The sequence below is a fragment of the Branchiostoma floridae genome, chromosome 11 (genome assembly GCF_000003815.2).
Source record: "Branchiostoma floridae strain S238N-H82 chromosome 11, Bfl_VNyyK, whole genome shotgun sequence".
Lineage (NCBI taxonomy): Eukaryota > Metazoa > Chordata > Leptocardii > Amphioxiformes > Branchiostomatidae > Branchiostoma > Branchiostoma floridae.
The window spans coordinates 18568289-18593547 of NC_049989.1; the positions used below are offsets into that span (position 1 = coordinate 18568289).

Genomic DNA, 25259 nt, shown 5'->3' on the forward strand with positions numbered 1-25259 from the left:
TCTGGACCTGCAACAACTTCCCGCAGCGATGGATGACAAAGAGGGGTGGAGGAAACTGGTTATGTGGAGACTTCGAGCGAGCTCGCCGGAGTAAGTAAGTAAGTTACCCAGCACTCAAAAAAGACAACCTGTTAAATCTAGACAGGTTTTTATTAACTTTGCCAGAATGGCTAAGGTTATGTTTTAGGCTTGTACGTCTGTCTGTCTGTCTATGTGCGAACAGAATAACTCGAGAAGCCTTAGATGGATCCTGATGATATTTGGTAGGTGGGTAGGGGTCGGAAAAACGAGGGTCAAGTTCGATAATGGGCCCCCTAGCGGCTTGCTAAGGTACTGCAGCGGAAATTCTATTTTTGATATCTCGTGTTCTGGACATGCTGTGGTCGTGATTTTTGAGCGGTAGATAGCCCTTGGGACAGAAAGAAAGTGCTGTGAGTTTGGGTCCCTTAGCGGCTTTTTTGGAACTGCAGGCGTTGGTTTCCTTTCAAACTTTGGATGAGAATAACTCAAGAACGTGTGGACGGATCACCATGATTTTTGGTATCTGGATAGTATGAGTGATGACGTACATAATGGGATACTAGTTATGCAAATCAACAGCTTATTTGCATAATTAATGAGGAAAGTTTATAAATTCTCTTCATTCCATGATAGGACTTTCAAACTTGTCGCATATGTAGCTGGGAAGGAGAGGATGTCGATAGATATCAATTATGCAAATGACCTCATTTGCATAATTAATGAGAAAATATGAATGTGTTCACGGATCATCATGATTTTTTGTATGTAGATAGCCTAAGTGAAGACCTGCATTACGAGATACTGATTATGCAAATCAACAGATAATTTGCATAATTAATGAGGAAAATTCACTCCAGTACATGATGTATCTTGCAAACTTGTCACATATGTGGCTGAGAAAGAGAGAAATGTTGATAGATATCAATTATGCAAATGACGACATCATTTGCATAATCAATTAGAAAATATGAACGTATTGACGGATCGTCATGATTTTTGGTAAGTGACGACTTACATAATGAGTTGCTAATCAGATAAATCAACAGCTAATTTGCGTAAGTAATGCGAAAAGTTCATGAATCCACTGCATTCCATGATAGGACTATCAAAGTTGTCAAGTCTGTAACTGAAAACGAGGGTAGAGAGTAAGGTGTGTATGTTTGGGTCCCCTTGCATCTTTTTTTGAACTGCAGAAGCCGGTTTAGTTTCAGACTTTGAAAGAGAATAAGTCAAGAAGGGTTGAAATGATCATCATGATTTTAGTATGTACTAAGCTGATAGCTTAAGTAATGCTTGATACAACTTAACAATAATTATTTAAATTGGGATCTAATTTCCATTTTATTAACCAACTCCAGGCATATGAAATACAATGTAATGAGTAACACATTTATGTCTACAGCCATCAAACTACATAACAAACCTGGTTTATTTGGCAAAGGTATCTGTTCGTGGAACTCTAGTTATGTATATGGAACTATCTGCCAAAAGAATTTGAATCTATATCATATAGAAATGTACAAAGAGACAGCTGAATAAAGAAAAAATTCAATCAAATCGGGACAACAGACCAAAATTTTACACAAAATTATCAGTGCAAAGTGTCATACCCTATGTCTCGGTCAGGGACTCGCCACTTGCTCATCCCAGTGAGTACCATCCATATTACATGGTCATTCGACCTACATTAAGCTCCCTTTTAATCAGGGAAATAATAAAATAATACAAGGAAAATAAAATTCCACACACCTGGACAATTTGCTGTGGAACAGTCTCTTGTCGTGACACCCAGCCCAGCACAGTCCCTTCCACCATGTAGAGGCTGAGGGTTGTCGCATGTCCGTATTCGTCGTTGGGTACCGCCTCCACAGGTGACGTCACAGGGCAACCATTGTCCCCATGTAGACCAGTGACCGTCGACTGTATTAGATGCACACAAAGACTGACATTAAGCATGCGATGGTGTAGACATATCTGAGTTCGTCTTTCTTGTCATGTGCAAGCTGGATGAACACCACTGAATACGTCCGTTATCTCGATTACAATGATGCTGTTGATTTCTTTTTCTGTGTTCTTGCTGAAGCGGGATCTGCAAGATCATTTCTCAACACAACAGGAAGTTTACTTGCCTGGACACGGGTCCGTCCCACAAGCTACACTTTCCTGGTTGTTTCCCACACAGGGGTTGCCCCCATGCTCTGGAGTCGGGCTGTCACATTCACGTGTGCGATGCATCAGACCTCCACCGCATGTTACATCACAAGCTGTCCAGTTGGACCATGCCCCCCATCCACCGTCAACTAGGGTAAGGATAGACCGTTTGTTTCATTGTTCTGTTTTATTTAACCGGGGTGACACATTTCAGTATCGTAGCACTGTTTAAATGCGGACCTGGATCATTTACATAACATTTAATATGAATACATATACATGGCTGGTAATAACTCATCTATACATGTACATACACAAAATGTGACAGTCTAGGTCATAATTCATACGTAAAATTGAATATGACGTTTGCTTTTTGATCATTTACTTGTCAAAGCACGTTATTACATACTAAAGGGAATAAAAAAAGACAAGCAACTCTTACATGTGTCTTGCAGAGTATTTACTATTCAGGTGAACCCGAGTTCTACGCAAAGCAATTTCACATTCATATTTAGCAAATGTCGTAATGATACCCCAGCCACTTGTTCAATGAAACAATTATTATTAATCAAAAAAGCCTTACTGGGACAAAGGACAGCAGCGTTGCACGGTCTTGTTTCTTGGCTCAGGCCCTGACAGTCAGATCCACCATTCTCAGGTGCAGGATTTGTGCAGGACCGTGCGCGGAACTGCGTCCCTGTACCACAGGTCACACTACAGACACTCCAGTCACTCCAAGCGGTCCAGCCTCCATCAACTGTGGGTGGGGGTAAATCAGGCAGTGGCGTAGTCAGTAGGTGGCTCTGCGTTTTTTTAACCATATACAAAGGATTCAGCATTTGTAATTACCGTCACATAACATGGAGTGACTTTATAAATACATTACACACCACAACACATCACTAAGCTTCCTGTGCCATTGGAACACCCATTGGCTCATCATTAACCAATATCTTCTAGTCATTTTCGTCCTGACGGATGGTTCAATCAGATGGATTCAGCGATGTGCGACTATACCTGCTCTGCTCTTGTACGGTTGGGCACAAGTGGTGCAGATAGTGGATATAATTATAATGGGAAAGTTTTGATAGTTATGTAATACTCCGATTGCAACGATGCTATTGGCATACGTATATCTAACAAGCAGGATCTGCAAGATCATTTCTCAACGCAACAGGAGGTTTACTTGCCTGGACACGGGTCCGTCCCACAAGCTACACTTTCCTGGTTGTTTCCCACACATGGACTGCCGCCATGTTCCGGAGTCGGGCTGTCACATTCACGTGTGCGATGCATCAGACCTCCACTGCATGTTACATCACAAGCTGTCCAGTTGGACCATGCCCCCCATCCACCGTCAACTAGGGTTAGGATAGACCGTAAAGTTAAAGATGATTTTTTATGTGAATATTCAAAATTGATGATCCTCTAGACGTCTTTGGTATCATTTAGTTGCCAATGCGCACATGTTACTGCAAAGGAATGAATAGAAAAGGACGATACCCCATAGACAATCTTATCAAACTTTACCACGCAAATTAATGTTCATATAGCAAACGATGGTTATACTCTGAATGTATCTAGAATTGATTTCTATGTAAATTACGAAATCTACTGAGATGAAAAAGCATAGTGGTTTCATTTATACTTTTCTTGTGTAACTTCTCGAAAGAGATATAATTTCTATGCGATACAGGGAAACATGTCTTTGTGTAATCATCACTGCTAATATTAAACTCCAAATTGCACCTGAGACAAAAGACATGACGAAGACCAGGATGTATAAGTGCGGGCAGCCAGAATACAATAGAGATTATCATTTTTAACAACAATGTAGATCCCGATCATCCAAAAGTCTCTGAATAACAATTTGAAACTCATGATGAGCTTAAATGCAGTAAAATTGGCCTAGTGACTTGTTCATTGAAACAATTAATTCCTCTTTACACCTAAAAAGTCTTACTGGGACAAAGGACGGCAGCGTTGCACGGTCTTGTTTCCTGACTCAGGCCCTGACAGTCAGATCCACCATCCACAGGTGCAGGATTTGTGCAGGACCGTGCGCGGAACTGCGTCCCTGTACCACAGGTCACACTACAGACACTCCAGTCACTCCAAGCGGTCCAGCCCCCGTTAACTGTGTGTGTGTTTTTGTGGATCAGACAGGGGTGTAACTAATTAATCAATAATCAACAGGTTACTCTGTGTTTTAATGTATAACTGGCCCAGCATTACAATTTCTGTCACAAAAAACATAACTTGTATTTCTGCATGCTTTTGATACCTGCCATCATAATGTTATATTTTCCAAAGCAGAAAGTGGACAAAATGGGACGGATAAAACGGGACAGATTAAATTGACCAGACGGCAGACCTTTCTAAAAGAATATCCATAGAATATTAAACAATATTTTTTTTTAAATATTGAGTGAGAAGCACAATTCTAAAATGCGATAGGAAGCTATATAACAACGCTATGATATTCACAAAAATATCTTAAGTAGATATAAAAGGGATGTCTTTGTATGAAAAAGGAGAGATACCTGGCTGTAGACAAGCGTTGGTTGCACAAGGTCTGGTTTCAGTGCTCTCTCCAACACAATCTGCACCCCCATTTGAAGGCGGTGGGTTGTCACATGTGCGGGTTCGTGTCTCTGTCCCTCCACCACAGGTTCTGTCACATTGTGACCATGCTGACCACGGGGACCACTGCCCGTTGACTGGTTTAAACGGTAATGAAGACTTTTTTTCAACATAATTTAACTTCTCAGCTGAATCAATCTACTGTCATGGGACAGGAACATGGCCAATACTTGACTTGACTTGATATGGCTGATATCAAAGATAAAAAAAAGACAGTTCTTCTGCAGTACCAAGGCAGACCCAATGGGGCCAGATTGCCGTTGATCTTCTTTGAAACGTTTTGTTTTATCTAGTAACATGACTTCAAAATAAAACAAGAGTCCGTAAGATACATTCCTCCGTAAAATAGTTATGATGCTTGTAATGTGGCTAATGTGTTTGCTATCCACTTTAACAACCCATGTGCCAAATGTCAGACTAATTCATCAAAAGGTTCTTATCGTGTAGGCCAAAGTACAAAGTTATAGTTTTTTCATATCAATGAAAACTAGGTTTTCATTTGTATAACTGATATCTACCAATATGCTTCTCTTTTTCATGTAGTTGTGAATCCCATCATGAAATACAGTGATTTATAAGTTATACAAGCTGGCTCTTGAATAGCATGATTTGTATCGAATTGTTATGCTAATTATGTCCAGGTAGTTTATTTCTATACACTATTTACATATTTCTAACACTAGACAGAAGCCACTTCAGTGTAGGAAGCCAGTTCTTATGAGCTTAACATTTGCTTGTGTCAAGCCGCTAGACAAAGGACGCTAGAGCACCACATAACCCAGCATTTCCTTGGACTAAGCCCAATTAACGCAGGCACACAAACGCCACCGACATGGATGACATTACCACGATTTTATAAAGATGAGGGTGTTTTTTTTAAATGTTACATTACCTATAAAAGCTGTTTCGGTATAAAGAAAAAGGCAAACACTTGCAGGCGGTACGTCAAACTTATACATACGGATGCAGCAAATGGATCGCGTGCTATAGCTGCGAACGAACGTTCATGATCAGTGACACTAGCTCTTTCTATAAAAGCCTTTAAAGGGCATAAAAGGCATAAACGTAAACATCTGAAAACGTAAACGTATTGGCCAAGTTAAGAAGACTGAATGCCCTACCTTCTTCGCAGAAAAATCGGACCCTGTAGTCTTCACACGGCTGGGAGAATGGATAGCCAGGCTGGTCAGTGTCGTAACATTCCAGTCCCAGGTCTGCGTCAAAAGTACGCAGGACCTGGCTGGTGTCTAACGCCGGTACGCCTGCAGTGGTCTCCGCCTGGATGAGTAGTGGTGACAGACAGACCAAACTCGGGTATAACCCGTAAATGTCTGCCAGCAGTTCGGTGTCGTGGCCGGCGATGGGGTCACTGATGTCGAACCAAATGGTCCATCCGGAAATGGCAGTGGTGGAACCTACAGGGTGGGAAATTATGGGGTGAACATGGTCAGCACAAAAAGGGACTTTTGTTATATCAAAATACACTAAGTGGCTACATATAGTAAGACAAAGACTGTACACTTTAACAAAAGAAAACGTTTGCTGGGTAAGGAAACAATAAATATGTCTTGAAAATCAACATGTTGATTAATGACTGATATTTTAAGATAGGAGGAGATCTAATGCCCAATGTCAAGCCCTGTAAAAGTCAATCATATGTCAACTTTTGATAATAAAAACTGATTGTCACATCAAGAATAAGATGTCTTCCCTTTTATCAGGTTACATAATGCTACTTTTCATTAAACCTGAAGGACAAAACAAACATAATAATCGTGAATTAGAAAATAAGGAATATATTTCCTTAATTTTTTTCAAAGTGACGAGTAACAAAGCGACAACATTGTAGCAGTGTAACGACTGCCCTGTATACTACATACCTGTGAAGGCCATCAGTACCGTGATCGTAAGAAGTTCTACTCTCATGATTTTCGTCGGTCGTGTGTATTATCCAGAATGGTTCAGGGTGACTTATATATGCTGCGATCTCCGTTATCTTGACGGCGAGTTCACAGATCAACGGCTAAATAGAAGAGAACAACGTGCACCTCTGCTACCCGGAGGTAAAGTTCAGTTTGTTAGCATGAAAACATGTTTGCTCACGCGGAAAAACATGTGATTCTGTTTACAACAATAATTTTTGCATCGACAGCACATTACAAAGTCGTTCAGATGCATTACAGTATACATTGCTCACTAAATCCTTTTAAAGACAAGGCGCTTCGACATACGATGATGGACAGTGTAAAGAAGAATGTCTTTCTTTGACAACAAATCAAGTTAGACATTGTCGAAGTAAGGGTGCAATTCTGATGCAATATGAAATATGGGACCTCATTTTATTATGAATTAGTAAAAATATGTTATATTGGATACAGTAAGTGTTACACACACCTATCACACTGTAGGAACATTTTCAAACCTGTATCTGTATCTATATAGCCGGTATAACCACCCTTCGGCGTAACACACCAGCTTAAACCTGTGTTTTATGATGATACACTATTTTCTATCTTAACAAACTTGCCGATGCTTTCCCAAGAGTGCATTCAGCTTTGCATTAGATTTGATGGCAAATTGATGGGGAAACATAGCGTAGCAAACAGCTGTAACAATCGTTATATCAGCTTTTGAGTAGGGAAGGGAAGTCGTATTAGTCGTTCTACGCGTAAATAATTCCGCACATTTTATCCGATGTCCGAGTATTACATTCATTGATTTAGACGGTCTCACAGGGATAAAAACATTTCACCTCTAGTGGATGCTTAAGAAGCTTCAATGTTACCAACAGATGATTTATTTTGGTATACAGGCCTGGTCAAGGGAATTTATTTTGTAACGCACAGACCGCAGGCTACGGCCTTGACCACTGAATGACCTCATGTCCAATGAGAGACGAAATTTTCACTTCACTTTGACTAGAAATTTACTACTCATTGGTTTCCGGAAGGCTGTTTAGAAATGTCGATTGACATGTAAAATCTAACAGCCTATTTGTACGGTCAGAGTGTACTTTTACTTTTTTGATTTTTTTGACAACAATGCTTAAGACATAAGAATGAATTCAACGGATACACACACACATTTAATGGTGTTTTGTTAGATCGAAGAGAAAACGACCATTTTAGCGTGTAATTCACCATTCGCGACCTTACGCTATATTTAAGCAACGATATACGTTGTCCTTATTTTCATTATCTGCGCTAAGATGACGACTGATTTACGGTCGTTGTAGAGCCATATGTTTATGGGTGGATCAATGCGGGCGACAAATCACATGGCAAAGGTAAACGTTAGAATAATTTCTGTCATCAACCAAAAAGCTTTCTGGTACCCATTCCTTACTACCTCAACCCCGGATTGAAGAAGGACCTGGCTTTGGGGCTTTTTGGGGTTTCTACCCTTCCGTGTAACGTCTTTGCTAGTTAAACTATAATGCGGTACGTTAAGCATTGACGGGTACTGAACTGTCAGATGAACGTGTGTGACCTCTAAATGCACTGTTGTTGCTAACTGAGAGCAAATTTCCCACCAGGAAACGACGGTCATGTTTGTTCTGGGTAAATATTTGGGACCCACATGTAGTGTTGACAGAACATCGACATGTACATTCTTAATTTGAGTAAGTGTTTGTAAGTAGCTTTGGAAATTTTTACCCTGGGTTTTTACATACGAACACACAGTTTGGTAACAATTTGATAATTTGATAGGAATAAAATAGAAAAAAAGCTATTAACATGCACGCGGTTAGCCTTGTCAACAATGGCAATATCTTATGATATCTGACAAGCATTGTCCGATTTTCATCGATGATATTTGGTTAACTAGATTAAAGATGAAATCACATAGAACAAACTGAAACTACTTTTCAAAATAATATTTGAAATATTAGCAGATCAGTACATGAAAACCTCGGTCCAGCATGTTTTGTTTAGAGAGACAAACCCCTGCCGATAGTCCATATAATTACAACGAAAAGAGTTAGCTTACTTGCCACAGGCAAAATAGTTAGATAGAGATGGGCATTAAGATAGCTCAATCAGAACATTATTTGAGGTAGAATAGGTTGGTCAAAAGATTAAAAAAATCGAAGTTCAGTACCAAGGTCACACACAGGGGGCCCCAAATCGACCCTGACCTTTGTCTTTGCAACACCTACCCACACCAAGATAGGCATGGCCTAATACTGCTTCGGCTAAAGGTCGGGAGCCAAATTCGTGTAACCGGGCTTTAAGCAAACTATCTCCACATATTTGCAGAATGCCCATATCTCAAGCATTTCTGGTGGAATGACATCACACTGCAATAAGTAAGCCTGAATTAAAAACAAACAAATAAATACTGTATGGACACATGTAAAATTCTTTATGAAATACAGCTGTACTTAATGTCAAGTACTAAACCTGTATATTTGTACACGCTCGTATCACGTAATGAAAAAATCAGATTGGATAACATACGCTCTAAACAACAAAAGTTCATCATATCGTAAGCTGCATGTACAAGGGGTACGCCACCACTTCATTGTACTTATCTGTTTTTTGCAACCTTTCTACTTTGTTATATAAATTTCAAGGAAAACACATGTAAGTAGAATAAAAAAAAATGGTACACAGCGATTTTCATATTAAGTAACTGGTTTTGACTGACACTGCAAGATGAACAAAAAATCTTATATTTGACCTTTTCTTTCTCTTCACATTAAGGAGTCATATTTATGAGATGAAATACACGACTTCTAGTGTAACCCACTGCAATATAATGATACTTTGGAAAATTATTACAAAAATAAGATAGCATTTTCGTTGTCACTTTTTGGAGTAGCATAAAAATGTGGCACATTAAACTGTGCTGCAGTCATTATATAGTTCAGAGAAAACATAGCTATATATGCGGCAAACCGACATGAATAGGCTCATCAGGTAGGTTATCAGCTGTTCATGTTTCAACAAAGTAAGATTAAGCTCATTACACATACTGCTACGGAATTACATGCTGGCTTTCAGTTACAGTGCATTCTATTGAAAGTACTGATCCCAATGCACAAAGATCAATATTAAGAAATATGGTATCGATATTGGTGACATTTTGACATTACAGTCTTTTGCAATGATATCATATTTGCTAGGTACCATCTGTATCTGTATCTATAGAGCCGGTATTACCGCCCTTCGACGTAACACACCAGCTTCGCAGGCACGCGGCGCGGCAGCATCTGGTTACACTGAACGACCCGTCACACCTAGCTTTTGCACATCTATCTGCATGAGGTTTTTAAAGCTATCCAGAGAAGATGCCCCTACCGTGCTTGGTGATAACAAATTCCACTCTACTGTGTTCTACGTATACTGTCTTTCTTTTTATACGGATCCCATACTGTTGCAGCATATTCAAGGTTAGGTCTTACCAGTGACGCTCACAACTTACAGCATGCTCACAAGTTACGTTTGATTACTCCCAATGTATGTTTAGCCTTGGTTGTTATTTTGTTAACATGGACATTACACTTCAGCCCAGTTGTTAAGATAACACCTAGGTATGGGTGGGTTTTGTGGTTGCTAATATTTGACCACAAAATTGGTAAGGGACACATTTGGTGTGCGTTTGTTTATTTTATGCATGATATAACACTTATCGGGATTAAACTGCATAAGCCATTTCCTTTGCCATTCTTCCAGGGTGTTCAGATCTTTCTGCAGAAGTTGTGAATCATTCTTTGCAGATACCTCTATATATAGCAGACAATCATCGGCGAATAACCTCACACTTGAATCGAGCTGGTCTGGCAAGTCGTTTATGTACAAGAGGAAAATCAATGGTCCCAGGACAGTCCCTTCCGGAACTCCTGACGCTACTTTAATTGAAGCTGAGGCCTTCCCTTGTACCACTACCGTTTGCTCTTTGTTTGTCAGGAAAGCCTTTAACCAGTTCAATGTAGTTCCTGGAATTCCATAGAACTCCAGTTTTGTTATGAGTCTGCTATGTGGGACTTTGTCGAAGGCTTTAGTGAAATCAAGTATTGCTAGATCCACATGTCTTTTTTTTTGTTCAGTGCCCCAGCTATGCCGTGAACTAGTAAACTAAGCTGTGTTTCTGTGAATCGCTTTGCTCTGAAACCATGCTGGTAGTCCATAAGTATATTGTGACCTTCTAAGTGTTTCATGATATGGCTATGGATAATGCGTTATTGCCAACGTCAACGTCACGTATTTCGTCTTCTCACAAAAGAGTAGTTCGTTGTTCTACGAAGCACACAAGGCCTTAAAAGATTCGTTTTTATTGGGGAAATTCTTTGACGTTCCTCAAATCTCTCTGACGCAACGACGCCACCAACGTGTCACAGCATCGGTGAGATACCCGTTTTAGCTAGTTAGCACAAATTATGAACAATTGAATGTTATGGCATACCCTGCATCAGGGTCCATGTCTGGGTTTACACCACCGTTGCCGTCCAGGCATTTTTCATATGCCTCGTTCTTACCTATCTCTCCTGCACCAGTCCCATGGTAAACCCCAAAGAGGTGACCATTTGCTGTCTGGTCAGCTAAAAAACTGAATCTATTGTTATAAATATTTGTCGGCCAGTCCCCAGCATCGATCTGACTCGCTCCCAAAATTTGCAAGTATTGTTGTGTGGATTGAAAGTATTGAACAGGATCCTGAGCAACACAACTTGTCGCACCTGATCCAGGTGTTACACTTAGCTCAACAAGAGTGTAATCTATGTCAGTTACTGGATCAGATACTGGTCTACCGTCGTTATTGGTTGTCCATATCTGCCCACTACATTTATATTCGATACAAACTGCCTTGCTATTAGGACTGTCTGGGTCGTTTGGAAGAGCAACGTCCTCCCTAACGCCATAAAGTTGTCCTTGTATGCTCGGCTGAGCCGTCTTATGAGTTCCTACCATACTATGAGAACTCACCGTCGTACCTTCCAGACCGTTACCAGTAAGCCGTACCTTTATGTAGCATGTTCTTTTGGTGAAGCTTTCGCTTGGGTACCAACATAAGTAATCTAGACGGTCCCTACATGCTTCTGTGCTTATTGTGTTGTCTTCAAACAAGCCAACATTTGTGTAAAACCTAAAATGTTTATCAGTTGGTTGACTGTCTTCGCATTGCCATTGACTTGACCCACAGGGCCAATTACCGCGATACATGGGCCCGTTACTTACACCACTTGGAAATGGCATGTTAATCTTGAACGCTTTACCATCGGGACTTGTCTCATAATTCGGTATACTAAAACCTAAGTCCTCGTTTCTTGCAACACTGAAGAGTCTGCCATCTTTCTCGGCTTTCACGTAAATGTTTACGTTATTTCGGCATTGAGTAGGAATGCACACGCCTTTAGATGATGCCGTTACTTTTGTTTCGAATCTACCGAAAGAAGGTGATTCCGGCCGCTGTGTGATCAGTGTAACTGTCACGCCATCTGCCTGTTCATTTTCATCATAATTCCTGCTGTTGTATGTTCGGACTTTTACATAACAAATTGTACTGCTGTCAGCTATGTTTGATAAACTGGTATGCGTGTTGGTAATTGTTGTCGATGCGAACACAAACTGTTGGCTACTGCGTGTCCTATTCTTACTTTGGTTGATGAATAAGTCACTTTCGAGCTGCCATTGGCCTGTTTCCTTATTCAGTGACGAAATCTCAATGTAATAGACTCTTGCACTATCAGGCTGTACAGAGGCTCTTGGCAGCTGGATATGATAGGGTCCTGGAACGTCGCACTGTTGTGACACGTCCTCTGAAAGAAAACAGCGCCAACAGTGAAACGCATTTGAAATTACCTCAACAGAATCTAACATTGTATTTGAAGATTTAAAAAAAAAATTCCATAATTGGATTGTCAATTATGTAAAATTCCGTAAGTACAGTAAATAGAAAAATAACATCATGTACCATGAATGGTAAGTGTTGCTGATTTAGAGTATACCGCGCCTACATCGCTCTTGGCCCTACATCTGTACTCTCCTGCATCAGTGGTTGTCACGTGATCAATGCTGAGGGTGTCGCTGTCTGCAACGGTCTTTGGTAAGACGTCACCGTTCTTAAACCTGCAATAAACATGCATTTGTATAAAGCATCGGATACTTGGAGTCTAACATGGACATCGTGACATGGAACAAATGAACATTTTAAGATGGCATCGTATATTAATTCGGGTAGCCTCTGTTGGTCTTTGTGATGATGAGCTCTAAACACACAATTATACCCTGTAAAATAATACAAATAGTCTGATTATATGTTATAAATGAATCGTAATTCATTTACCATTCATATGAGTAGGGCTGTGGTGTTCCATGTGCACTACAACAGAAAGTCACACTCTCTCCAACAAGTCTGGTTTTACTCGAAGGATGGGAAGTCATCACGGGTGAACCTGGTGTTTATCAAGGAACTTCTGATTAGTTTTACTTTATGTACCTTTTATAAAGGTCATGGCAGGGTTAAAAAGAATATCTAAAATGTACAACAGCAATCATACTGAAAAAGTTGAGAGTAACTTGCGTGTAGGATTCTAAGAGGTCTTTTGAGAGGTTCCATGGGTGGTCTCACATCAAGTATTTTGAAGGCGAGCTTAAGACCATAAGAGCAGAAAGCAGGCAGGCTAAACTGACCTCTGCTGTCAATGGCCGTACGAGTTTTGATTGTGCCAGGAAACTCTCAAATGGTATATTTTTTTTTATGTTGACGACTTTTCCTGTCAATGTTTGACACATTGACACATAGTGCAGTTAGAAATCCAGGGCTGTAAACGGTGCTGACAAGTCTGCAGAGTCAAATAGCAAACCACTCCCTATTCAGACCGGAGTGGAGGAGGCGGGGTATCTTTTGTGGCCTGCGCAAACTTTCATGTCGCAAAACGCCAGCGACACCAAATCGGGTGAATTTTCCTAAAATTGAGTTGCCACCAATTTCACAAAATTATAGTTATCCTGTATTCATATATCCCTTCTTCATTAAAAAAAGACAAGTAGCACCAAGGTATTCCATATAATTACAGAAGCAATTATATTTAGATACAATACGTTTCCTGAAAATATTGTGAATAAACACAAAGTAAATAAAATAAAGCTAAAAAAAGAACTGAAATGTCCTACCTTTGTCACAGAAAAATCTGACCCTGTAGTCCTCACACGGCTGAGAGAATGGATAGCCAGGCTGGTCAGAGTCGTAACATTCCAGTCCCAGGTCTGCGTCAAAAGTACGCAGGACCTGGTTGGTGTCCAAGGCCGGTACGCCTACTGTAGTCTCCGCCTGGATGAGTAGTGGTGACAGACAGACCAAACTCGGGTATAACCCGTAAATGTCTGCCAGCAGTTCGGTGTCGTGGCCGGCGATGGGGTCACTGGTGTCGAACCAAAAGGTCCATCCGGAAATGGCAGTGGTGGAGCCTATATGGTGGAAAAGTACGGAATATATGATATTAATGAGGCATGGTAAGCAACAAAACGGGAGTTTTGCTGTACCAAAATGCAGTAGGTGACCATATATAGCACGGTAAGGAGTGTGCAATGTAACAAATACACTTCCCCTAAAGATCGTTTCAAAAGCTACAAAACTGCTTAAAGAGTTCATAAACGTAATCCCAACCGGCTAAGCTCTTACCATTCACAAATCACAACCCCATAGAAACAATAATAGTGTAGCAATTGCCCTAACTAATACATACCTGTGAAGGCCACCAATACCGCGATAGTAAGAAATTCTACTCTCATGGTTTCCGTCGGTCGTGTGTATTATCCAGCCTGTATGTTTCAGTGCGACTTATAGATAGTATGATCCCCCTTATCAAGAAGAGTTCACAGATCACTGGCAAAACATATAATTGAATAGCGTGAGCAATGTGCACACCGACTGCCACAAAGTTCACTTCGATAACACAAAACCATGTTTGCTCACGCGGACATAAATGTGAAAAACATGTTATTGTGATTTTGTTTACCAGACTAATTTTGTACCGTCAGTACATTAAAAAGTCCTTGTGACACGAAACAGATCGATAATAGATGAAGGTACAACTTTACGACTAGGGTTGAAAATATCATAGTGATGACATTGAAGAAAATACTATGCTTATCTTAGTCAAGTTGAGATAAGTCACACATTGTCAGAGTACTGTATTTCTTATCCATGATACGGTAAAAAAGAACACACATCTCAATTTCAATAGAAATAACAACGCTATATTGAATAAGTATCTATCATCAAACATGTCAAACATCAACAAAATCTATTTGTACGTCCAGAACATGTTATGGTAACTATTTTATACAATCCTCTATTCAACAAATTTGACAATGTTTAAAGAGTTTTGTTGGATTTCCACGCACGAATTGACGAAAAAAAAAACAAAGCTCAGTATTTAAAGCTAAAACGATCACTTTCTCATCATGGAGCTGGGGCAAAGATGTGTACCGTGTGTACCGTGTACGTGTGCCGCGTGATTTGAGTCTCGCATGCATTTACTACAGCCGAGGCCACGTTAGTTCTTTGTACGTCTTTGTTGATTGAATACAGATCTTAGGTTATGGCCTTGGCCGCTGGATGACCTCAGTGCCAATGGAAGGTAGTGGGGGACGCTACGTCGATCAGCCATTCTACTTTGCGGAGGAATTTTAACTCTTTCAACCCCTGTCATTAACTGAGCTCATGTGATATCTGAAAATATTGTCTGAAAGTATCTATTTTTTCAGGAAACAGTTACTTAAGCCAATGTTACATATAACCGACCATGCCCCGATCACTAGGCAAACAAAGTTGGAGGTAGGTCGGGAGCAGTCTAGTCAGTTATAGACCTCGCCTGATCTTTTACTAATATTTATCCTTCCCCATTTTGCATCTTTAGTATTTCATTCTGTATATTTTGATCTTAGCTACCTACCTACACAAAATCATGAAAATCCGTTATGCGTATCTTTTGTTACCCTCCGGAAAAATTTACATGAATGCTTCAGTAATTACAAAACTATCCGATAGGGGGATTACGTGAATAGGCTCATGTACTTCTTTTGAAATAGTCTTAAACACCAGAAGAGGATGTTATTTTCCGATAGATTATGTATCAATGAATACATAATCATCAAAAATTTTGCAGAATTGCCCCTGTGTCTGTGACAAAGAACGCGATGTGCGTTCGTGAAACAATATGACACTCACATTACCCACAAAGACCCTACACATGCATACCCTATACGAAGACATGAGGGGTGATAAGCACAAAAAGGCCTATTGTTAATAAGATATCAAAGAACACATAAGAAGAGGATTTTGTGTACATGAAATTCATTTTGTAACCTAAATTTCAGACGTCGTCATGGATAGAATGAGGTTACGGACTAGGGAGTTTTTTGGTGTAGTAAAATACTGACTACCTTTTGATAGTGGGTACTTAATCGTATTCTGCAAAGTAGGATAGATGCATTTCTTCCCAAATCTTATATTTATATGAAAATAAAGCTTCCTTTACACAGACTTTTCTCAGCTGTTCACCTTTTGCCCGATCATAATTAACCTCACAACAAATTACATGCTGGTTTCCAGGTACAGTAAATACTGTAAAGTAATGAAAATACTGAGCCCAATACACACACAAATCTTTATTGAAAATAGGATATAGCTATAGATGACATTGAGCATTTTTGCATCGTATTTTCCCCCATGTTACTGTCGACGTCACATGTTTCCTCTTTCTACAAAAGAGTAGGCGGTTGATGGCGTTGAAACTAACACAAAGGGTGTGGAAAGATTCATTCTTAGTGGTGAAATTTGTAAAGAGTTCTTCCAAATCGCTCGGACGTAGCGGCGCCACCAACGTGTCGCAGCATCAGTGAGATCCCGTTTATTTAGCTAGCTAGCACAGATTATGAACAATTGAATGTTATGGCGTACCCCGCATCAGGGTTCATGTCTCGAGACATGCCACCATTGCCGTGCAGACATTTTTCATATGCCTCTGTTTTACCAACCTCTCCTACACCATTCCCATGGTAAACCCCGAAGAAATGCCCAGTGGAAGCTTGATCAGCTAGAAAGCTGAATTTGCTGCTATCTGCATTCGGCGTCGGCCAGTCTGCGGAGTGGAAGGCTTGTAGGATTGATTGTGTAGCTTGAAATAATGTATTAGTAGACCCAGAAACACATGTTCCACATAACCCAGTCACAGTTAGCTCAACAAGCGTGTAATCTACGTCATTTACAGGATCAGAATGTGGCCTACCTGCACTATCCGTCGTCCATATCTGCCCACTACACTTATATTCAATACATACCGCCTTGGTATTAGGGCTGTCTGGGTCGTTTGGAAGAGCAACATCCTCCCGTATGCCATAAATTTGTCCTTGTATGCTCGGCTGAGTCCCTACCTTACTAAGAGAACTCACTGTCACACCTTCCAGGCCGGTCCCAGTAAGTCTTACCTTTATGTAGCATGTTTTTTTATGGAAACTTTCGACAGGGTACCAACATAAGTAATCTGGACGGTCCCTACATGACTCTGTGCTCATTGTGTTATATTCATACGCGTGGTCATTTGTGTAGAACCTGAAATGGTTATCGGTTGACGGACTGTTTTCACATTGACTCGATCCATACGGCCAATTACCTCGATACATCGGGCCGTTACTGCTACTACTTGGGAAAGGCACACTGATCGAAAACGCTTTACCATCGGGACTTTTCTCATAATTTGGTATAACAAAACCTAACTCGTCATTTCCTGCAACACTGAAGAGTTTGTCATCTATTTCGGCTTTCACATAAATGTTTATGTTATTTTGGCATAGAGTGGGAATGCACGCGCCTTTAGATGCTGTCGTTACTTTTGTTTCAAATCTACCGAAAGAAGGTGAATCCGGATGCTGTGTGATAAGAGTAACTGTCACGCCATCCGCCTGTTCATTTGCATCATAATCTCTGCTGTTGTATGTTCGGACTTTTACGTAACAAATTGTATTTCTGTCAGCGATGCGTTGTAAACCTATTTGCATGTTGGTAATGGTGATGGATGCGAACACAAACTGTTGGCCACTGCGTGTCCTATTCTTACTTTGATCGATAAACAAGCTACTTTCAAACTGCCACTGGTCTGTGTCCGGATTAAGTGACCAAACCTTAACCTTATAGATCTTTGCACTATCAGGCTGTACAGAGGCTCTTGGCAGCTGGATATGGTAGGGCTCTGGAACGTCGCACTGTTGCGACGCGTCCTCTGAAAGAAAACAACGCCAACAGTGAAACGCATTTCCTCAACAGAATCGCACATTGAATTTTCAGAACCGTCATTTTCCCATAATCGAAATTGTCACATATTTGAAAACCCATAAATACAGTTAATGGAAAACAATCATATACCATGAATGGTAAGTGTTGCTGGTTTTGAGTACACAGCACCGGCATCGCTGTTGGCCCTACATCTGTATTCTCCTGCATCAGAGGTTGTCAGGTGATCAATGCTGAGGGTGTCGCTGTCTGCAACGGTCTTAGGCAAGACGTCACCGTTCTTTATCCTGAAGTATACATACATGTCTAATGCATCAGGTAGTTATCTAGCATGGTGTGGGTTTCCTTATACTGATGACAATGTCTAAACTTAAGACACAGATTTCTTCTTTCATATCTTGTAAAATGACCTCTATATTTAAACATGTATTACCTCACGGTATACCATAAACATAAGCAGGTTACCATTCATATGAGTAGGGCTGTGGTGTTCCACGTGCACTACAACAGAAAGTCACACTCTCTCCAACAAGCCTGGTTTTACTGGATGGATTGGAAGTCATCACCGGTGGACCTGGTGTTTAAATCGAAACATGTGTTAATCCGTGGGCGTGTCATAGATAAAAAAAGACGTCAGCCTTCGATCGTCGGTCGTGTTATATTATACATATATCATATCATATTTGTATCAACAAACTTGCATCATTCATATCCTGCCAGATTTTACAGAACTTTACTTTAGTATTTGGACATAGGTGTCCAACTTTACATTTTCTCTGTTGATAAGTCAATCATATGCATTCCGAGTGTCAATAGTGTCAAACCATTAACCACTTGATAAATAAGGCAAAGCCTATACAAATAGCATAAGGAATATCTGGTTATGTGGCGCACAGATATCATGGGAGCGCCAATTAAAAATTTTGAATCAAAACCCAAAAATGAGGATGCATCGGAAGAGAAAAAAGCCGTGCATTATCTTTCTGTCTTATATTGGCGAAATACAGGGGATAAGAATACAAGAACACATTCAACGAGTTGTAGACACAGGCTGATTAAGAATATATGACGCCTGCAGTATCCGCTGTGTCTGTAGCCACTATGCATCAGACTATGATGCCTGCGAATGATTGATTGATTGATTGTAGTTAAGTCCAATAGATTTACAGAAAAATGACCTCACTTGAGCAACATTATATCCTAATGCAGAATTTGAAATGTTCAAACAGTAATCAAATAGTACTAAAGTACTTCATATTTATGAATATTCTGTACTTCCGTAAAATAGATGCTGTTACACACTTACCCTGAGTATCAAAAAACTTGATCACGCAGAAATGTCATGTGCACAATGCTTCTTACACGATAATTTGTGGACTGATGCAGATAACTTGGCATTTTTTAATAGTAGATTTGACAATTTTTTCAAATGGCTGATAACATCTTTATTCAAAGTGAAACATATGCATTCCGACTGTCAATAGTTTCAAAGTTATTCGTTATTTGATCAACCTATGTAAAATATTTCCATATGTTTACAACAGCAGTGAATACTCTGCTAATCAAGATGTTGCGTATCAACACTATGTAAACGTAGTAAACTACCCAACAAGAGCGTGTTGAAAATAAAATGTCCTACCTTCGACACAGAAAAAGCGGACCTTATAGTCCTCACACGGCTGAGAGAATGGATAGCCAGGCTGGTCAGTGTCGTAACATTCCAGTCCCAGGTCTGCGTCAAAAGTACGCAGGACCTGGTTGGTGTCCAAGGCCGGTACGCCTGCAGTGGTCTCCGCCTGGATGAGTAGTGGTGACAAACAGACCAAACTCGGGTATAACCCGTAAATGTCTGCCAGCAGTTCGGTGTCGTGGCCGGCGATGGGGTCACTGATGTCGAACCAAATGGTCCATCCGGAAATGGCAGTGGTGGAGCCTACAGGGTGGGAAATTAAATAGTGGGAAATGGTAAGCAACAAAAAGTGAGTTTTGGTAAAGAGTGTGCACCCCCCACTCAAAAAGAAACGTTTTGAGGTAAGAAAGTTCAGAATACAGGATAACTTTAAAATTACAATTGGATTGTCGTGTTGGCAACTTTATTTTGGCACATCCTAACCTCCTAATGTGATTGCTTCATTAGATCAGTAAAACTTACCTTGAGCTATTTTGGTCTGGTGCTACATCCCCCATTCAGTGTGCTTTACTGCATACGTAGTACATTCAAGTGCGAAATAGCCAAAGCCCATAATAGTACAGGGCTTGCATGCAAGCATCATGTAATGTAGTGTGTACCAGGACATCCAAGATGGTCAAAATTGGCCTTATTTTGGGCGTTAACTCCCGAATCACGCAGAATGTGGCGAGAATTGTCTAAACATGCCATGATCCACAAAATTTTGACACATGTAGGGCTAATAACTAATTAAACAAGACCTATGAGGTGCACAGTTTGACGACCATGTTTATATACGAAACCATTGGGCGGGCTCGTTCAAACTCAACCTAACGGGCTACTCCAAGGTTTGCGCCGCATTCCAAAAAAAATCCTGCTCAGACTAAAGTTCTTCAGTAGAAGACTGACGTATTTTACTCTGCTAAAGTCATTGACACTTCGCCCAAATATATAATGCATTAACTTTCTGTGAGTAAAGATAGACAAAAAACAGTATTGCTATAGTGTAGCAATCACCCTACATAACGCATACCTGTGAAGGCCACCAATGCCGCGATCGTAAGAAGTTCTACTCTCATGGTTTCCGTCGGTCGTGTGTATCATTCAGCCTGCATGCTTTACAGCGACTTATAGATGTTATGATATCCCTTATCGAGAAGAGTTCACAGATCACTGACAAAATATAATTAAATAGCGCGAAACAAAGTGCTCACCGACTGACACAAAGTAAAGTTCACTTCGATAACATGAAACCATGCTTGCTCACGCGGACAAAGCTTTGAAAAACACGTTACTTATATTTTGCTTTGCTTACAGACGAGAAACTATAGCTGTGTTTACAGCTTGAACGATCACCTTATCAGCATGGACCTGGGGGCAAAGATGTGTACCGTATACGTGTGCCGCGTGATTTGTGGCTCACACGGACTTACCACATAGCCTGAGTACCACCCTCCGTAGTGACCGTTGGCTCAATACTTTTGCTGACTAACCACGAAAGTATTGAGCCAGCGGTCACCAAGGAGGATCGTACTCAGGCTATTTACCACAGGCATGGCCACGCGTTCTTTATACGTCTTTGTTGGTAGCATACAGACTTTAGGTTTAAACTAGAGTTCGGCGACCTCATACCTCCATGAAAATTTAGAGCTTTTGTAAATTTCACGCAAATGACTAAGACATTGACATAATTTATGCATGGTGTTGTTCATCATTGACAATCGTACACATGTCGCAATTATAAAATTCCCATTATTAATCATAAAGTGGTTTTGCAATTTTTACATAAATTATGCAAATAAGTTCCTCATTACCATATTTAGTATCTGCTTATATTCCACCTATCATAATTAACATGTGTTACATTTATCAGAAGTCCAGTTATTGAAAACAATGGAATTATACAATTTCCTCATTAATTATGCAAATTAAGTCCTCATTTGCATAACATGTATATCATTATGAACATCTTTGCCTAAGGTACCCACATGCCTAATATGATGCCAATCCGTCAATCCTTTCTGCAGTTATCCTCTTTGGAATGTCTTGACAAAAACGCCCCTGCAGTTCCTAAATTAAATGTTAGGGGGCTGAAATTTGCTCCACTTTGTCATGACACTGAAAGCTATCTACCACCCAAATGTCAAGACCATATCACGTCCAAGGCAAGAGATACATAGAAAAAACTGCTATGATTGAATGTTGTCATTAATTATGCAAATTTGCTCCTACTTTGCATAATTAGCATATCATCTTGTACAACATTGTCCAAGGTACCTACATACCAAAAATCATGAAAATCCGTTGTTCCCTTCTTGAGTTATCCTCGTCAGAAGTTTTTGACAAGAATGGCCCTGCTATCCCAAAACTAGACGCTAGGGGGCCCAAACTTATGTCACTTCTTCCTGAGCACAAGAGCTTTCTAATACTCAAAAATCGTGACCATAGCATGTTCAGAACACCAAGATAGCAAAACCGGAAGTTGCGCTGCAGTACCAAGGGGAGCCGCTAGGGGACCCAAAATCTAATCATTTCCAGCTTTCATCACACCCTACCAACACACCAAGTATCAAACCAATCCACCCAGCCGTTCTTGAGTTATCTTGTTTACACACAGACAGACAGACAGACACACAGACACACAGACAAACGCGGGGTAAAATATAACCTCCATGAAATTTCATGGAGGTAATAAAGGTTGAAAAAAAAAGGTTAAGGCCTTGGCCTCTATACATGTAGATGACCTCGGTCCCAACAGAAGATAGTGGGGAACGTGATGTCAATAAGCTTCTACCCTACGTTGGCAGGAGAATTTTAACTCTTCTGACCCCTGCTCATTAACTCTATGTAGACGTGTGTGTGTGTGTGTGTTGGGGGGAGGCGGGGTTTGGTGGTGACTTGGGGGGTATTTTTGGCACCAGAACTGTGAGTTTGTGATTTTTCGTGTTGCTTTATGGCAACGGGTTTCTGACAGGCAGATTTTACTAATTTCAGTAACGAGGTTTCAAATTTAAAGTTTTATTGCTGCACCGCACATGTTTCCTGTATCATTAACATCTTATGTAATTTCATGTTACATTTATGATTCGATATTCATAATTTATGCTAACGTGATGATGTCACGGGTCAATATTCAAGTTGGCGGATAATGTCATTAGCGAGGGTAAAGATTTTTTTCTCCAATTCCGCCCAAATCCTTTATTTTGTTTACAAAACACATACATACAAACCTTTTGAGTCCACTGATATTGGGTTCTGGGGTTATATTTAGATAAAAAGTATCTTAGAAAAGTCAAGCTTGCCGATACAAGATGATGGACATATAACGTAATTTTCTGACTTCAAATCGGCGTCAGTGCCGTCGTTATTGGTAACAAAAGACTTGTGTGCGTTAATCGCTTATGTTCAACTTATTGATGTCGTTAGTAGAAAGTAAAAAAAGCCTACCTAAGTTGGGCCGTTGCACTGTGGAATACCGAGCAATAGCAATGTAAACATTCACAATAAAGCAAAACGCTTACATCACAGAAAATTCCTCTTCTTTCTTTTTCTTTACTTCCAGTCCAGTGTTACACGGACGGACCACAAATCATAATTTCTGGTCCTTTATACCAAATGTAAGGCTGTATATTTAACATTATCGTAAGGAAACAGAAGTACACTTTTTTTCATTCAAATAAATCGATTTTTGTTTTTTTAAGACAATATGGCCATGATTTTAACAAAGATGTGTAACACAGATGGGTATTATTGTATACCCACCTAGACCCAGAACATATTAGATACGAAATGAAGTTAGGCTAACACGATACTGATAATCTACCTGTAAATAAAATCCAACAAAACGGTAACGGGATTGTAGAGATTTTTCAATAGTAACTGACTGTGTCTGAGACTACAAGATTGATAAAATATCTCACCTATGACCCTTTCTTTCTCTCCACGTTGTACATTCAATATTATATAAGTCAAAGCAGACAGTGTGTAGTGTAACCTACTAGATTATGATGATACTTGGGTATTTATTACAGAGAAAAGACATCATTGTCATTTTCATTGTTTGATCTAGTAGTAGTTCACAATGCAATGCTGTCATCGTGTATTTCAGAGAAAACATGGCTGCATGCGGCGAACCGACATAAATAGGTTCATAGTTCTTTTAATAATTTAATAATTTTATTTTCTGAGTTGCTCACGCTTCGCCCAATAAAGATTTAACTCATCAGCTTTACTTTTACCGATTGACGTTACATGACTTTTGGTACTCTAAATTCTATATAAAATATGGAAACCAATATAAACATCTTTTTAAGAAAATTGATTCAGATAAGGAAATATTTTGACATCTAAGGCTTTTGCAAGGAGACCGCATTTGTCACCTTGCTACTGTCAACATCACATATTTCTTCTTCCTACAAGAGTCAATTTTAACAAAACCTACAAAGCGTGAAAAGATTTTATAATCGGCAATAGTTTTGTCTGCCAATTTGCTCGGACGTAGCTCCAATCATGTACCCGTTTTAGCTAGCTAGAACAACTTATGAACAATTGAATGTTATGGCGTACCCTGCATCAGGGTTCATGTCTCGAGACATGTCACCATTGCCATGCAGACATTTTTCATATGCCTCTGTTTTACCATTCTCTCCAACACCATTCCCATGGTAAACCCCAAAGAAATGCCCAGTGGATGACTGATCAGCTAAAAACCTAAACGTGTTGCTATCAGTATTTGTCGGCCAGTCTGCAGCATCCACCAATGTTTGGAGGATTGACTGGGTAGATTGGAACAATGCATTAGCAGTCCCACGATCGCAACGTCTTGCACATAACCCGGCTGTCGCAGTTACCTCAACAAGCGTGTAATCTATGTCAGTTACTGGGTCAGAAACTGGGTTGCCCGCGCTATTCGTCGTCCATAGCTGCCCACTACATTTATATTCAATACAAACTGCCTTGCTATTAGGACTGTCTGGGTCGTTTGGAACGGCAACATCCTCCCTTATGCCATAAAGTTGCCCCTGTATGCTCGGCTGAGCCGTCTTATGAGTCCCTACCTTACTAAGAGAGCTCACTGTCGCTCCTTCCAGACCGGTCCCAGTAAGTCTTACTTTTATGTAGCATGTTTTTTTAGTAAAATTTTCGACAGGATACCAACATAAGTAATCTTGTCGGTCCCTACATGTTTCTGTGCTTATTGTGTTATATTCATACAAGTTACCATTTGTGTAAAACCTGAAATGGTTATCAGTTGACGGACTGTTTTCACATTGACTCGATCCATACGGCCAATTACCGCGATACATGGGTCCGTTACTGCTACTACTTGGAAATGGCACATTAATCTTGAACGCTTTACCATCGGGACTTGTCTCATAATTTGCAATTGGTATGCTAAAACTCAACGCTTCATATCTTGCAACACTGAACAGTCTGCCATCTTTCTCGGCTTTCACGTAAATGTTTACATTACTTCGACATTGGGTAGGAATGCACACGCCTTTAGATGCTGCCGTTACTTTTGTTTCGAATCTAC

General features: G+C 40.2%; 1 protein-coding gene across 1 annotated transcript in view; it reads right to left on the bottom strand.

The window, feature by feature from the left end:
* The window catches only part of LOC118425313 (cartilage intermediate layer protein 1-like), a 20781-nt gene extending 6229 nt beyond the window's left edge, over positions 1-14552 (bottom strand). Inside the window, exons 1-6 of the mRNA XM_035834120.1 lie at positions 14507-14552; positions 13935-14228; positions 5937-6230; positions 4716-4892; positions 2756-2929; positions 2147-2321 (exon numbers count right to left, since the gene is read on the bottom strand). Coding sequence (XP_035690013.1) covers positions 2147-2321; positions 2756-2929; positions 4716-4892; positions 5937-6230; positions 13935-14228; positions 14507-14552 — 1160 coding nt within the window. The remainder of the gene's footprint in view (positions 1-2146; positions 2322-2755; positions 2930-4715; positions 4893-5936; positions 6231-13934; positions 14229-14506) is intronic.
* Positions 14553-25259: the final 10707 nt, after the last annotated feature.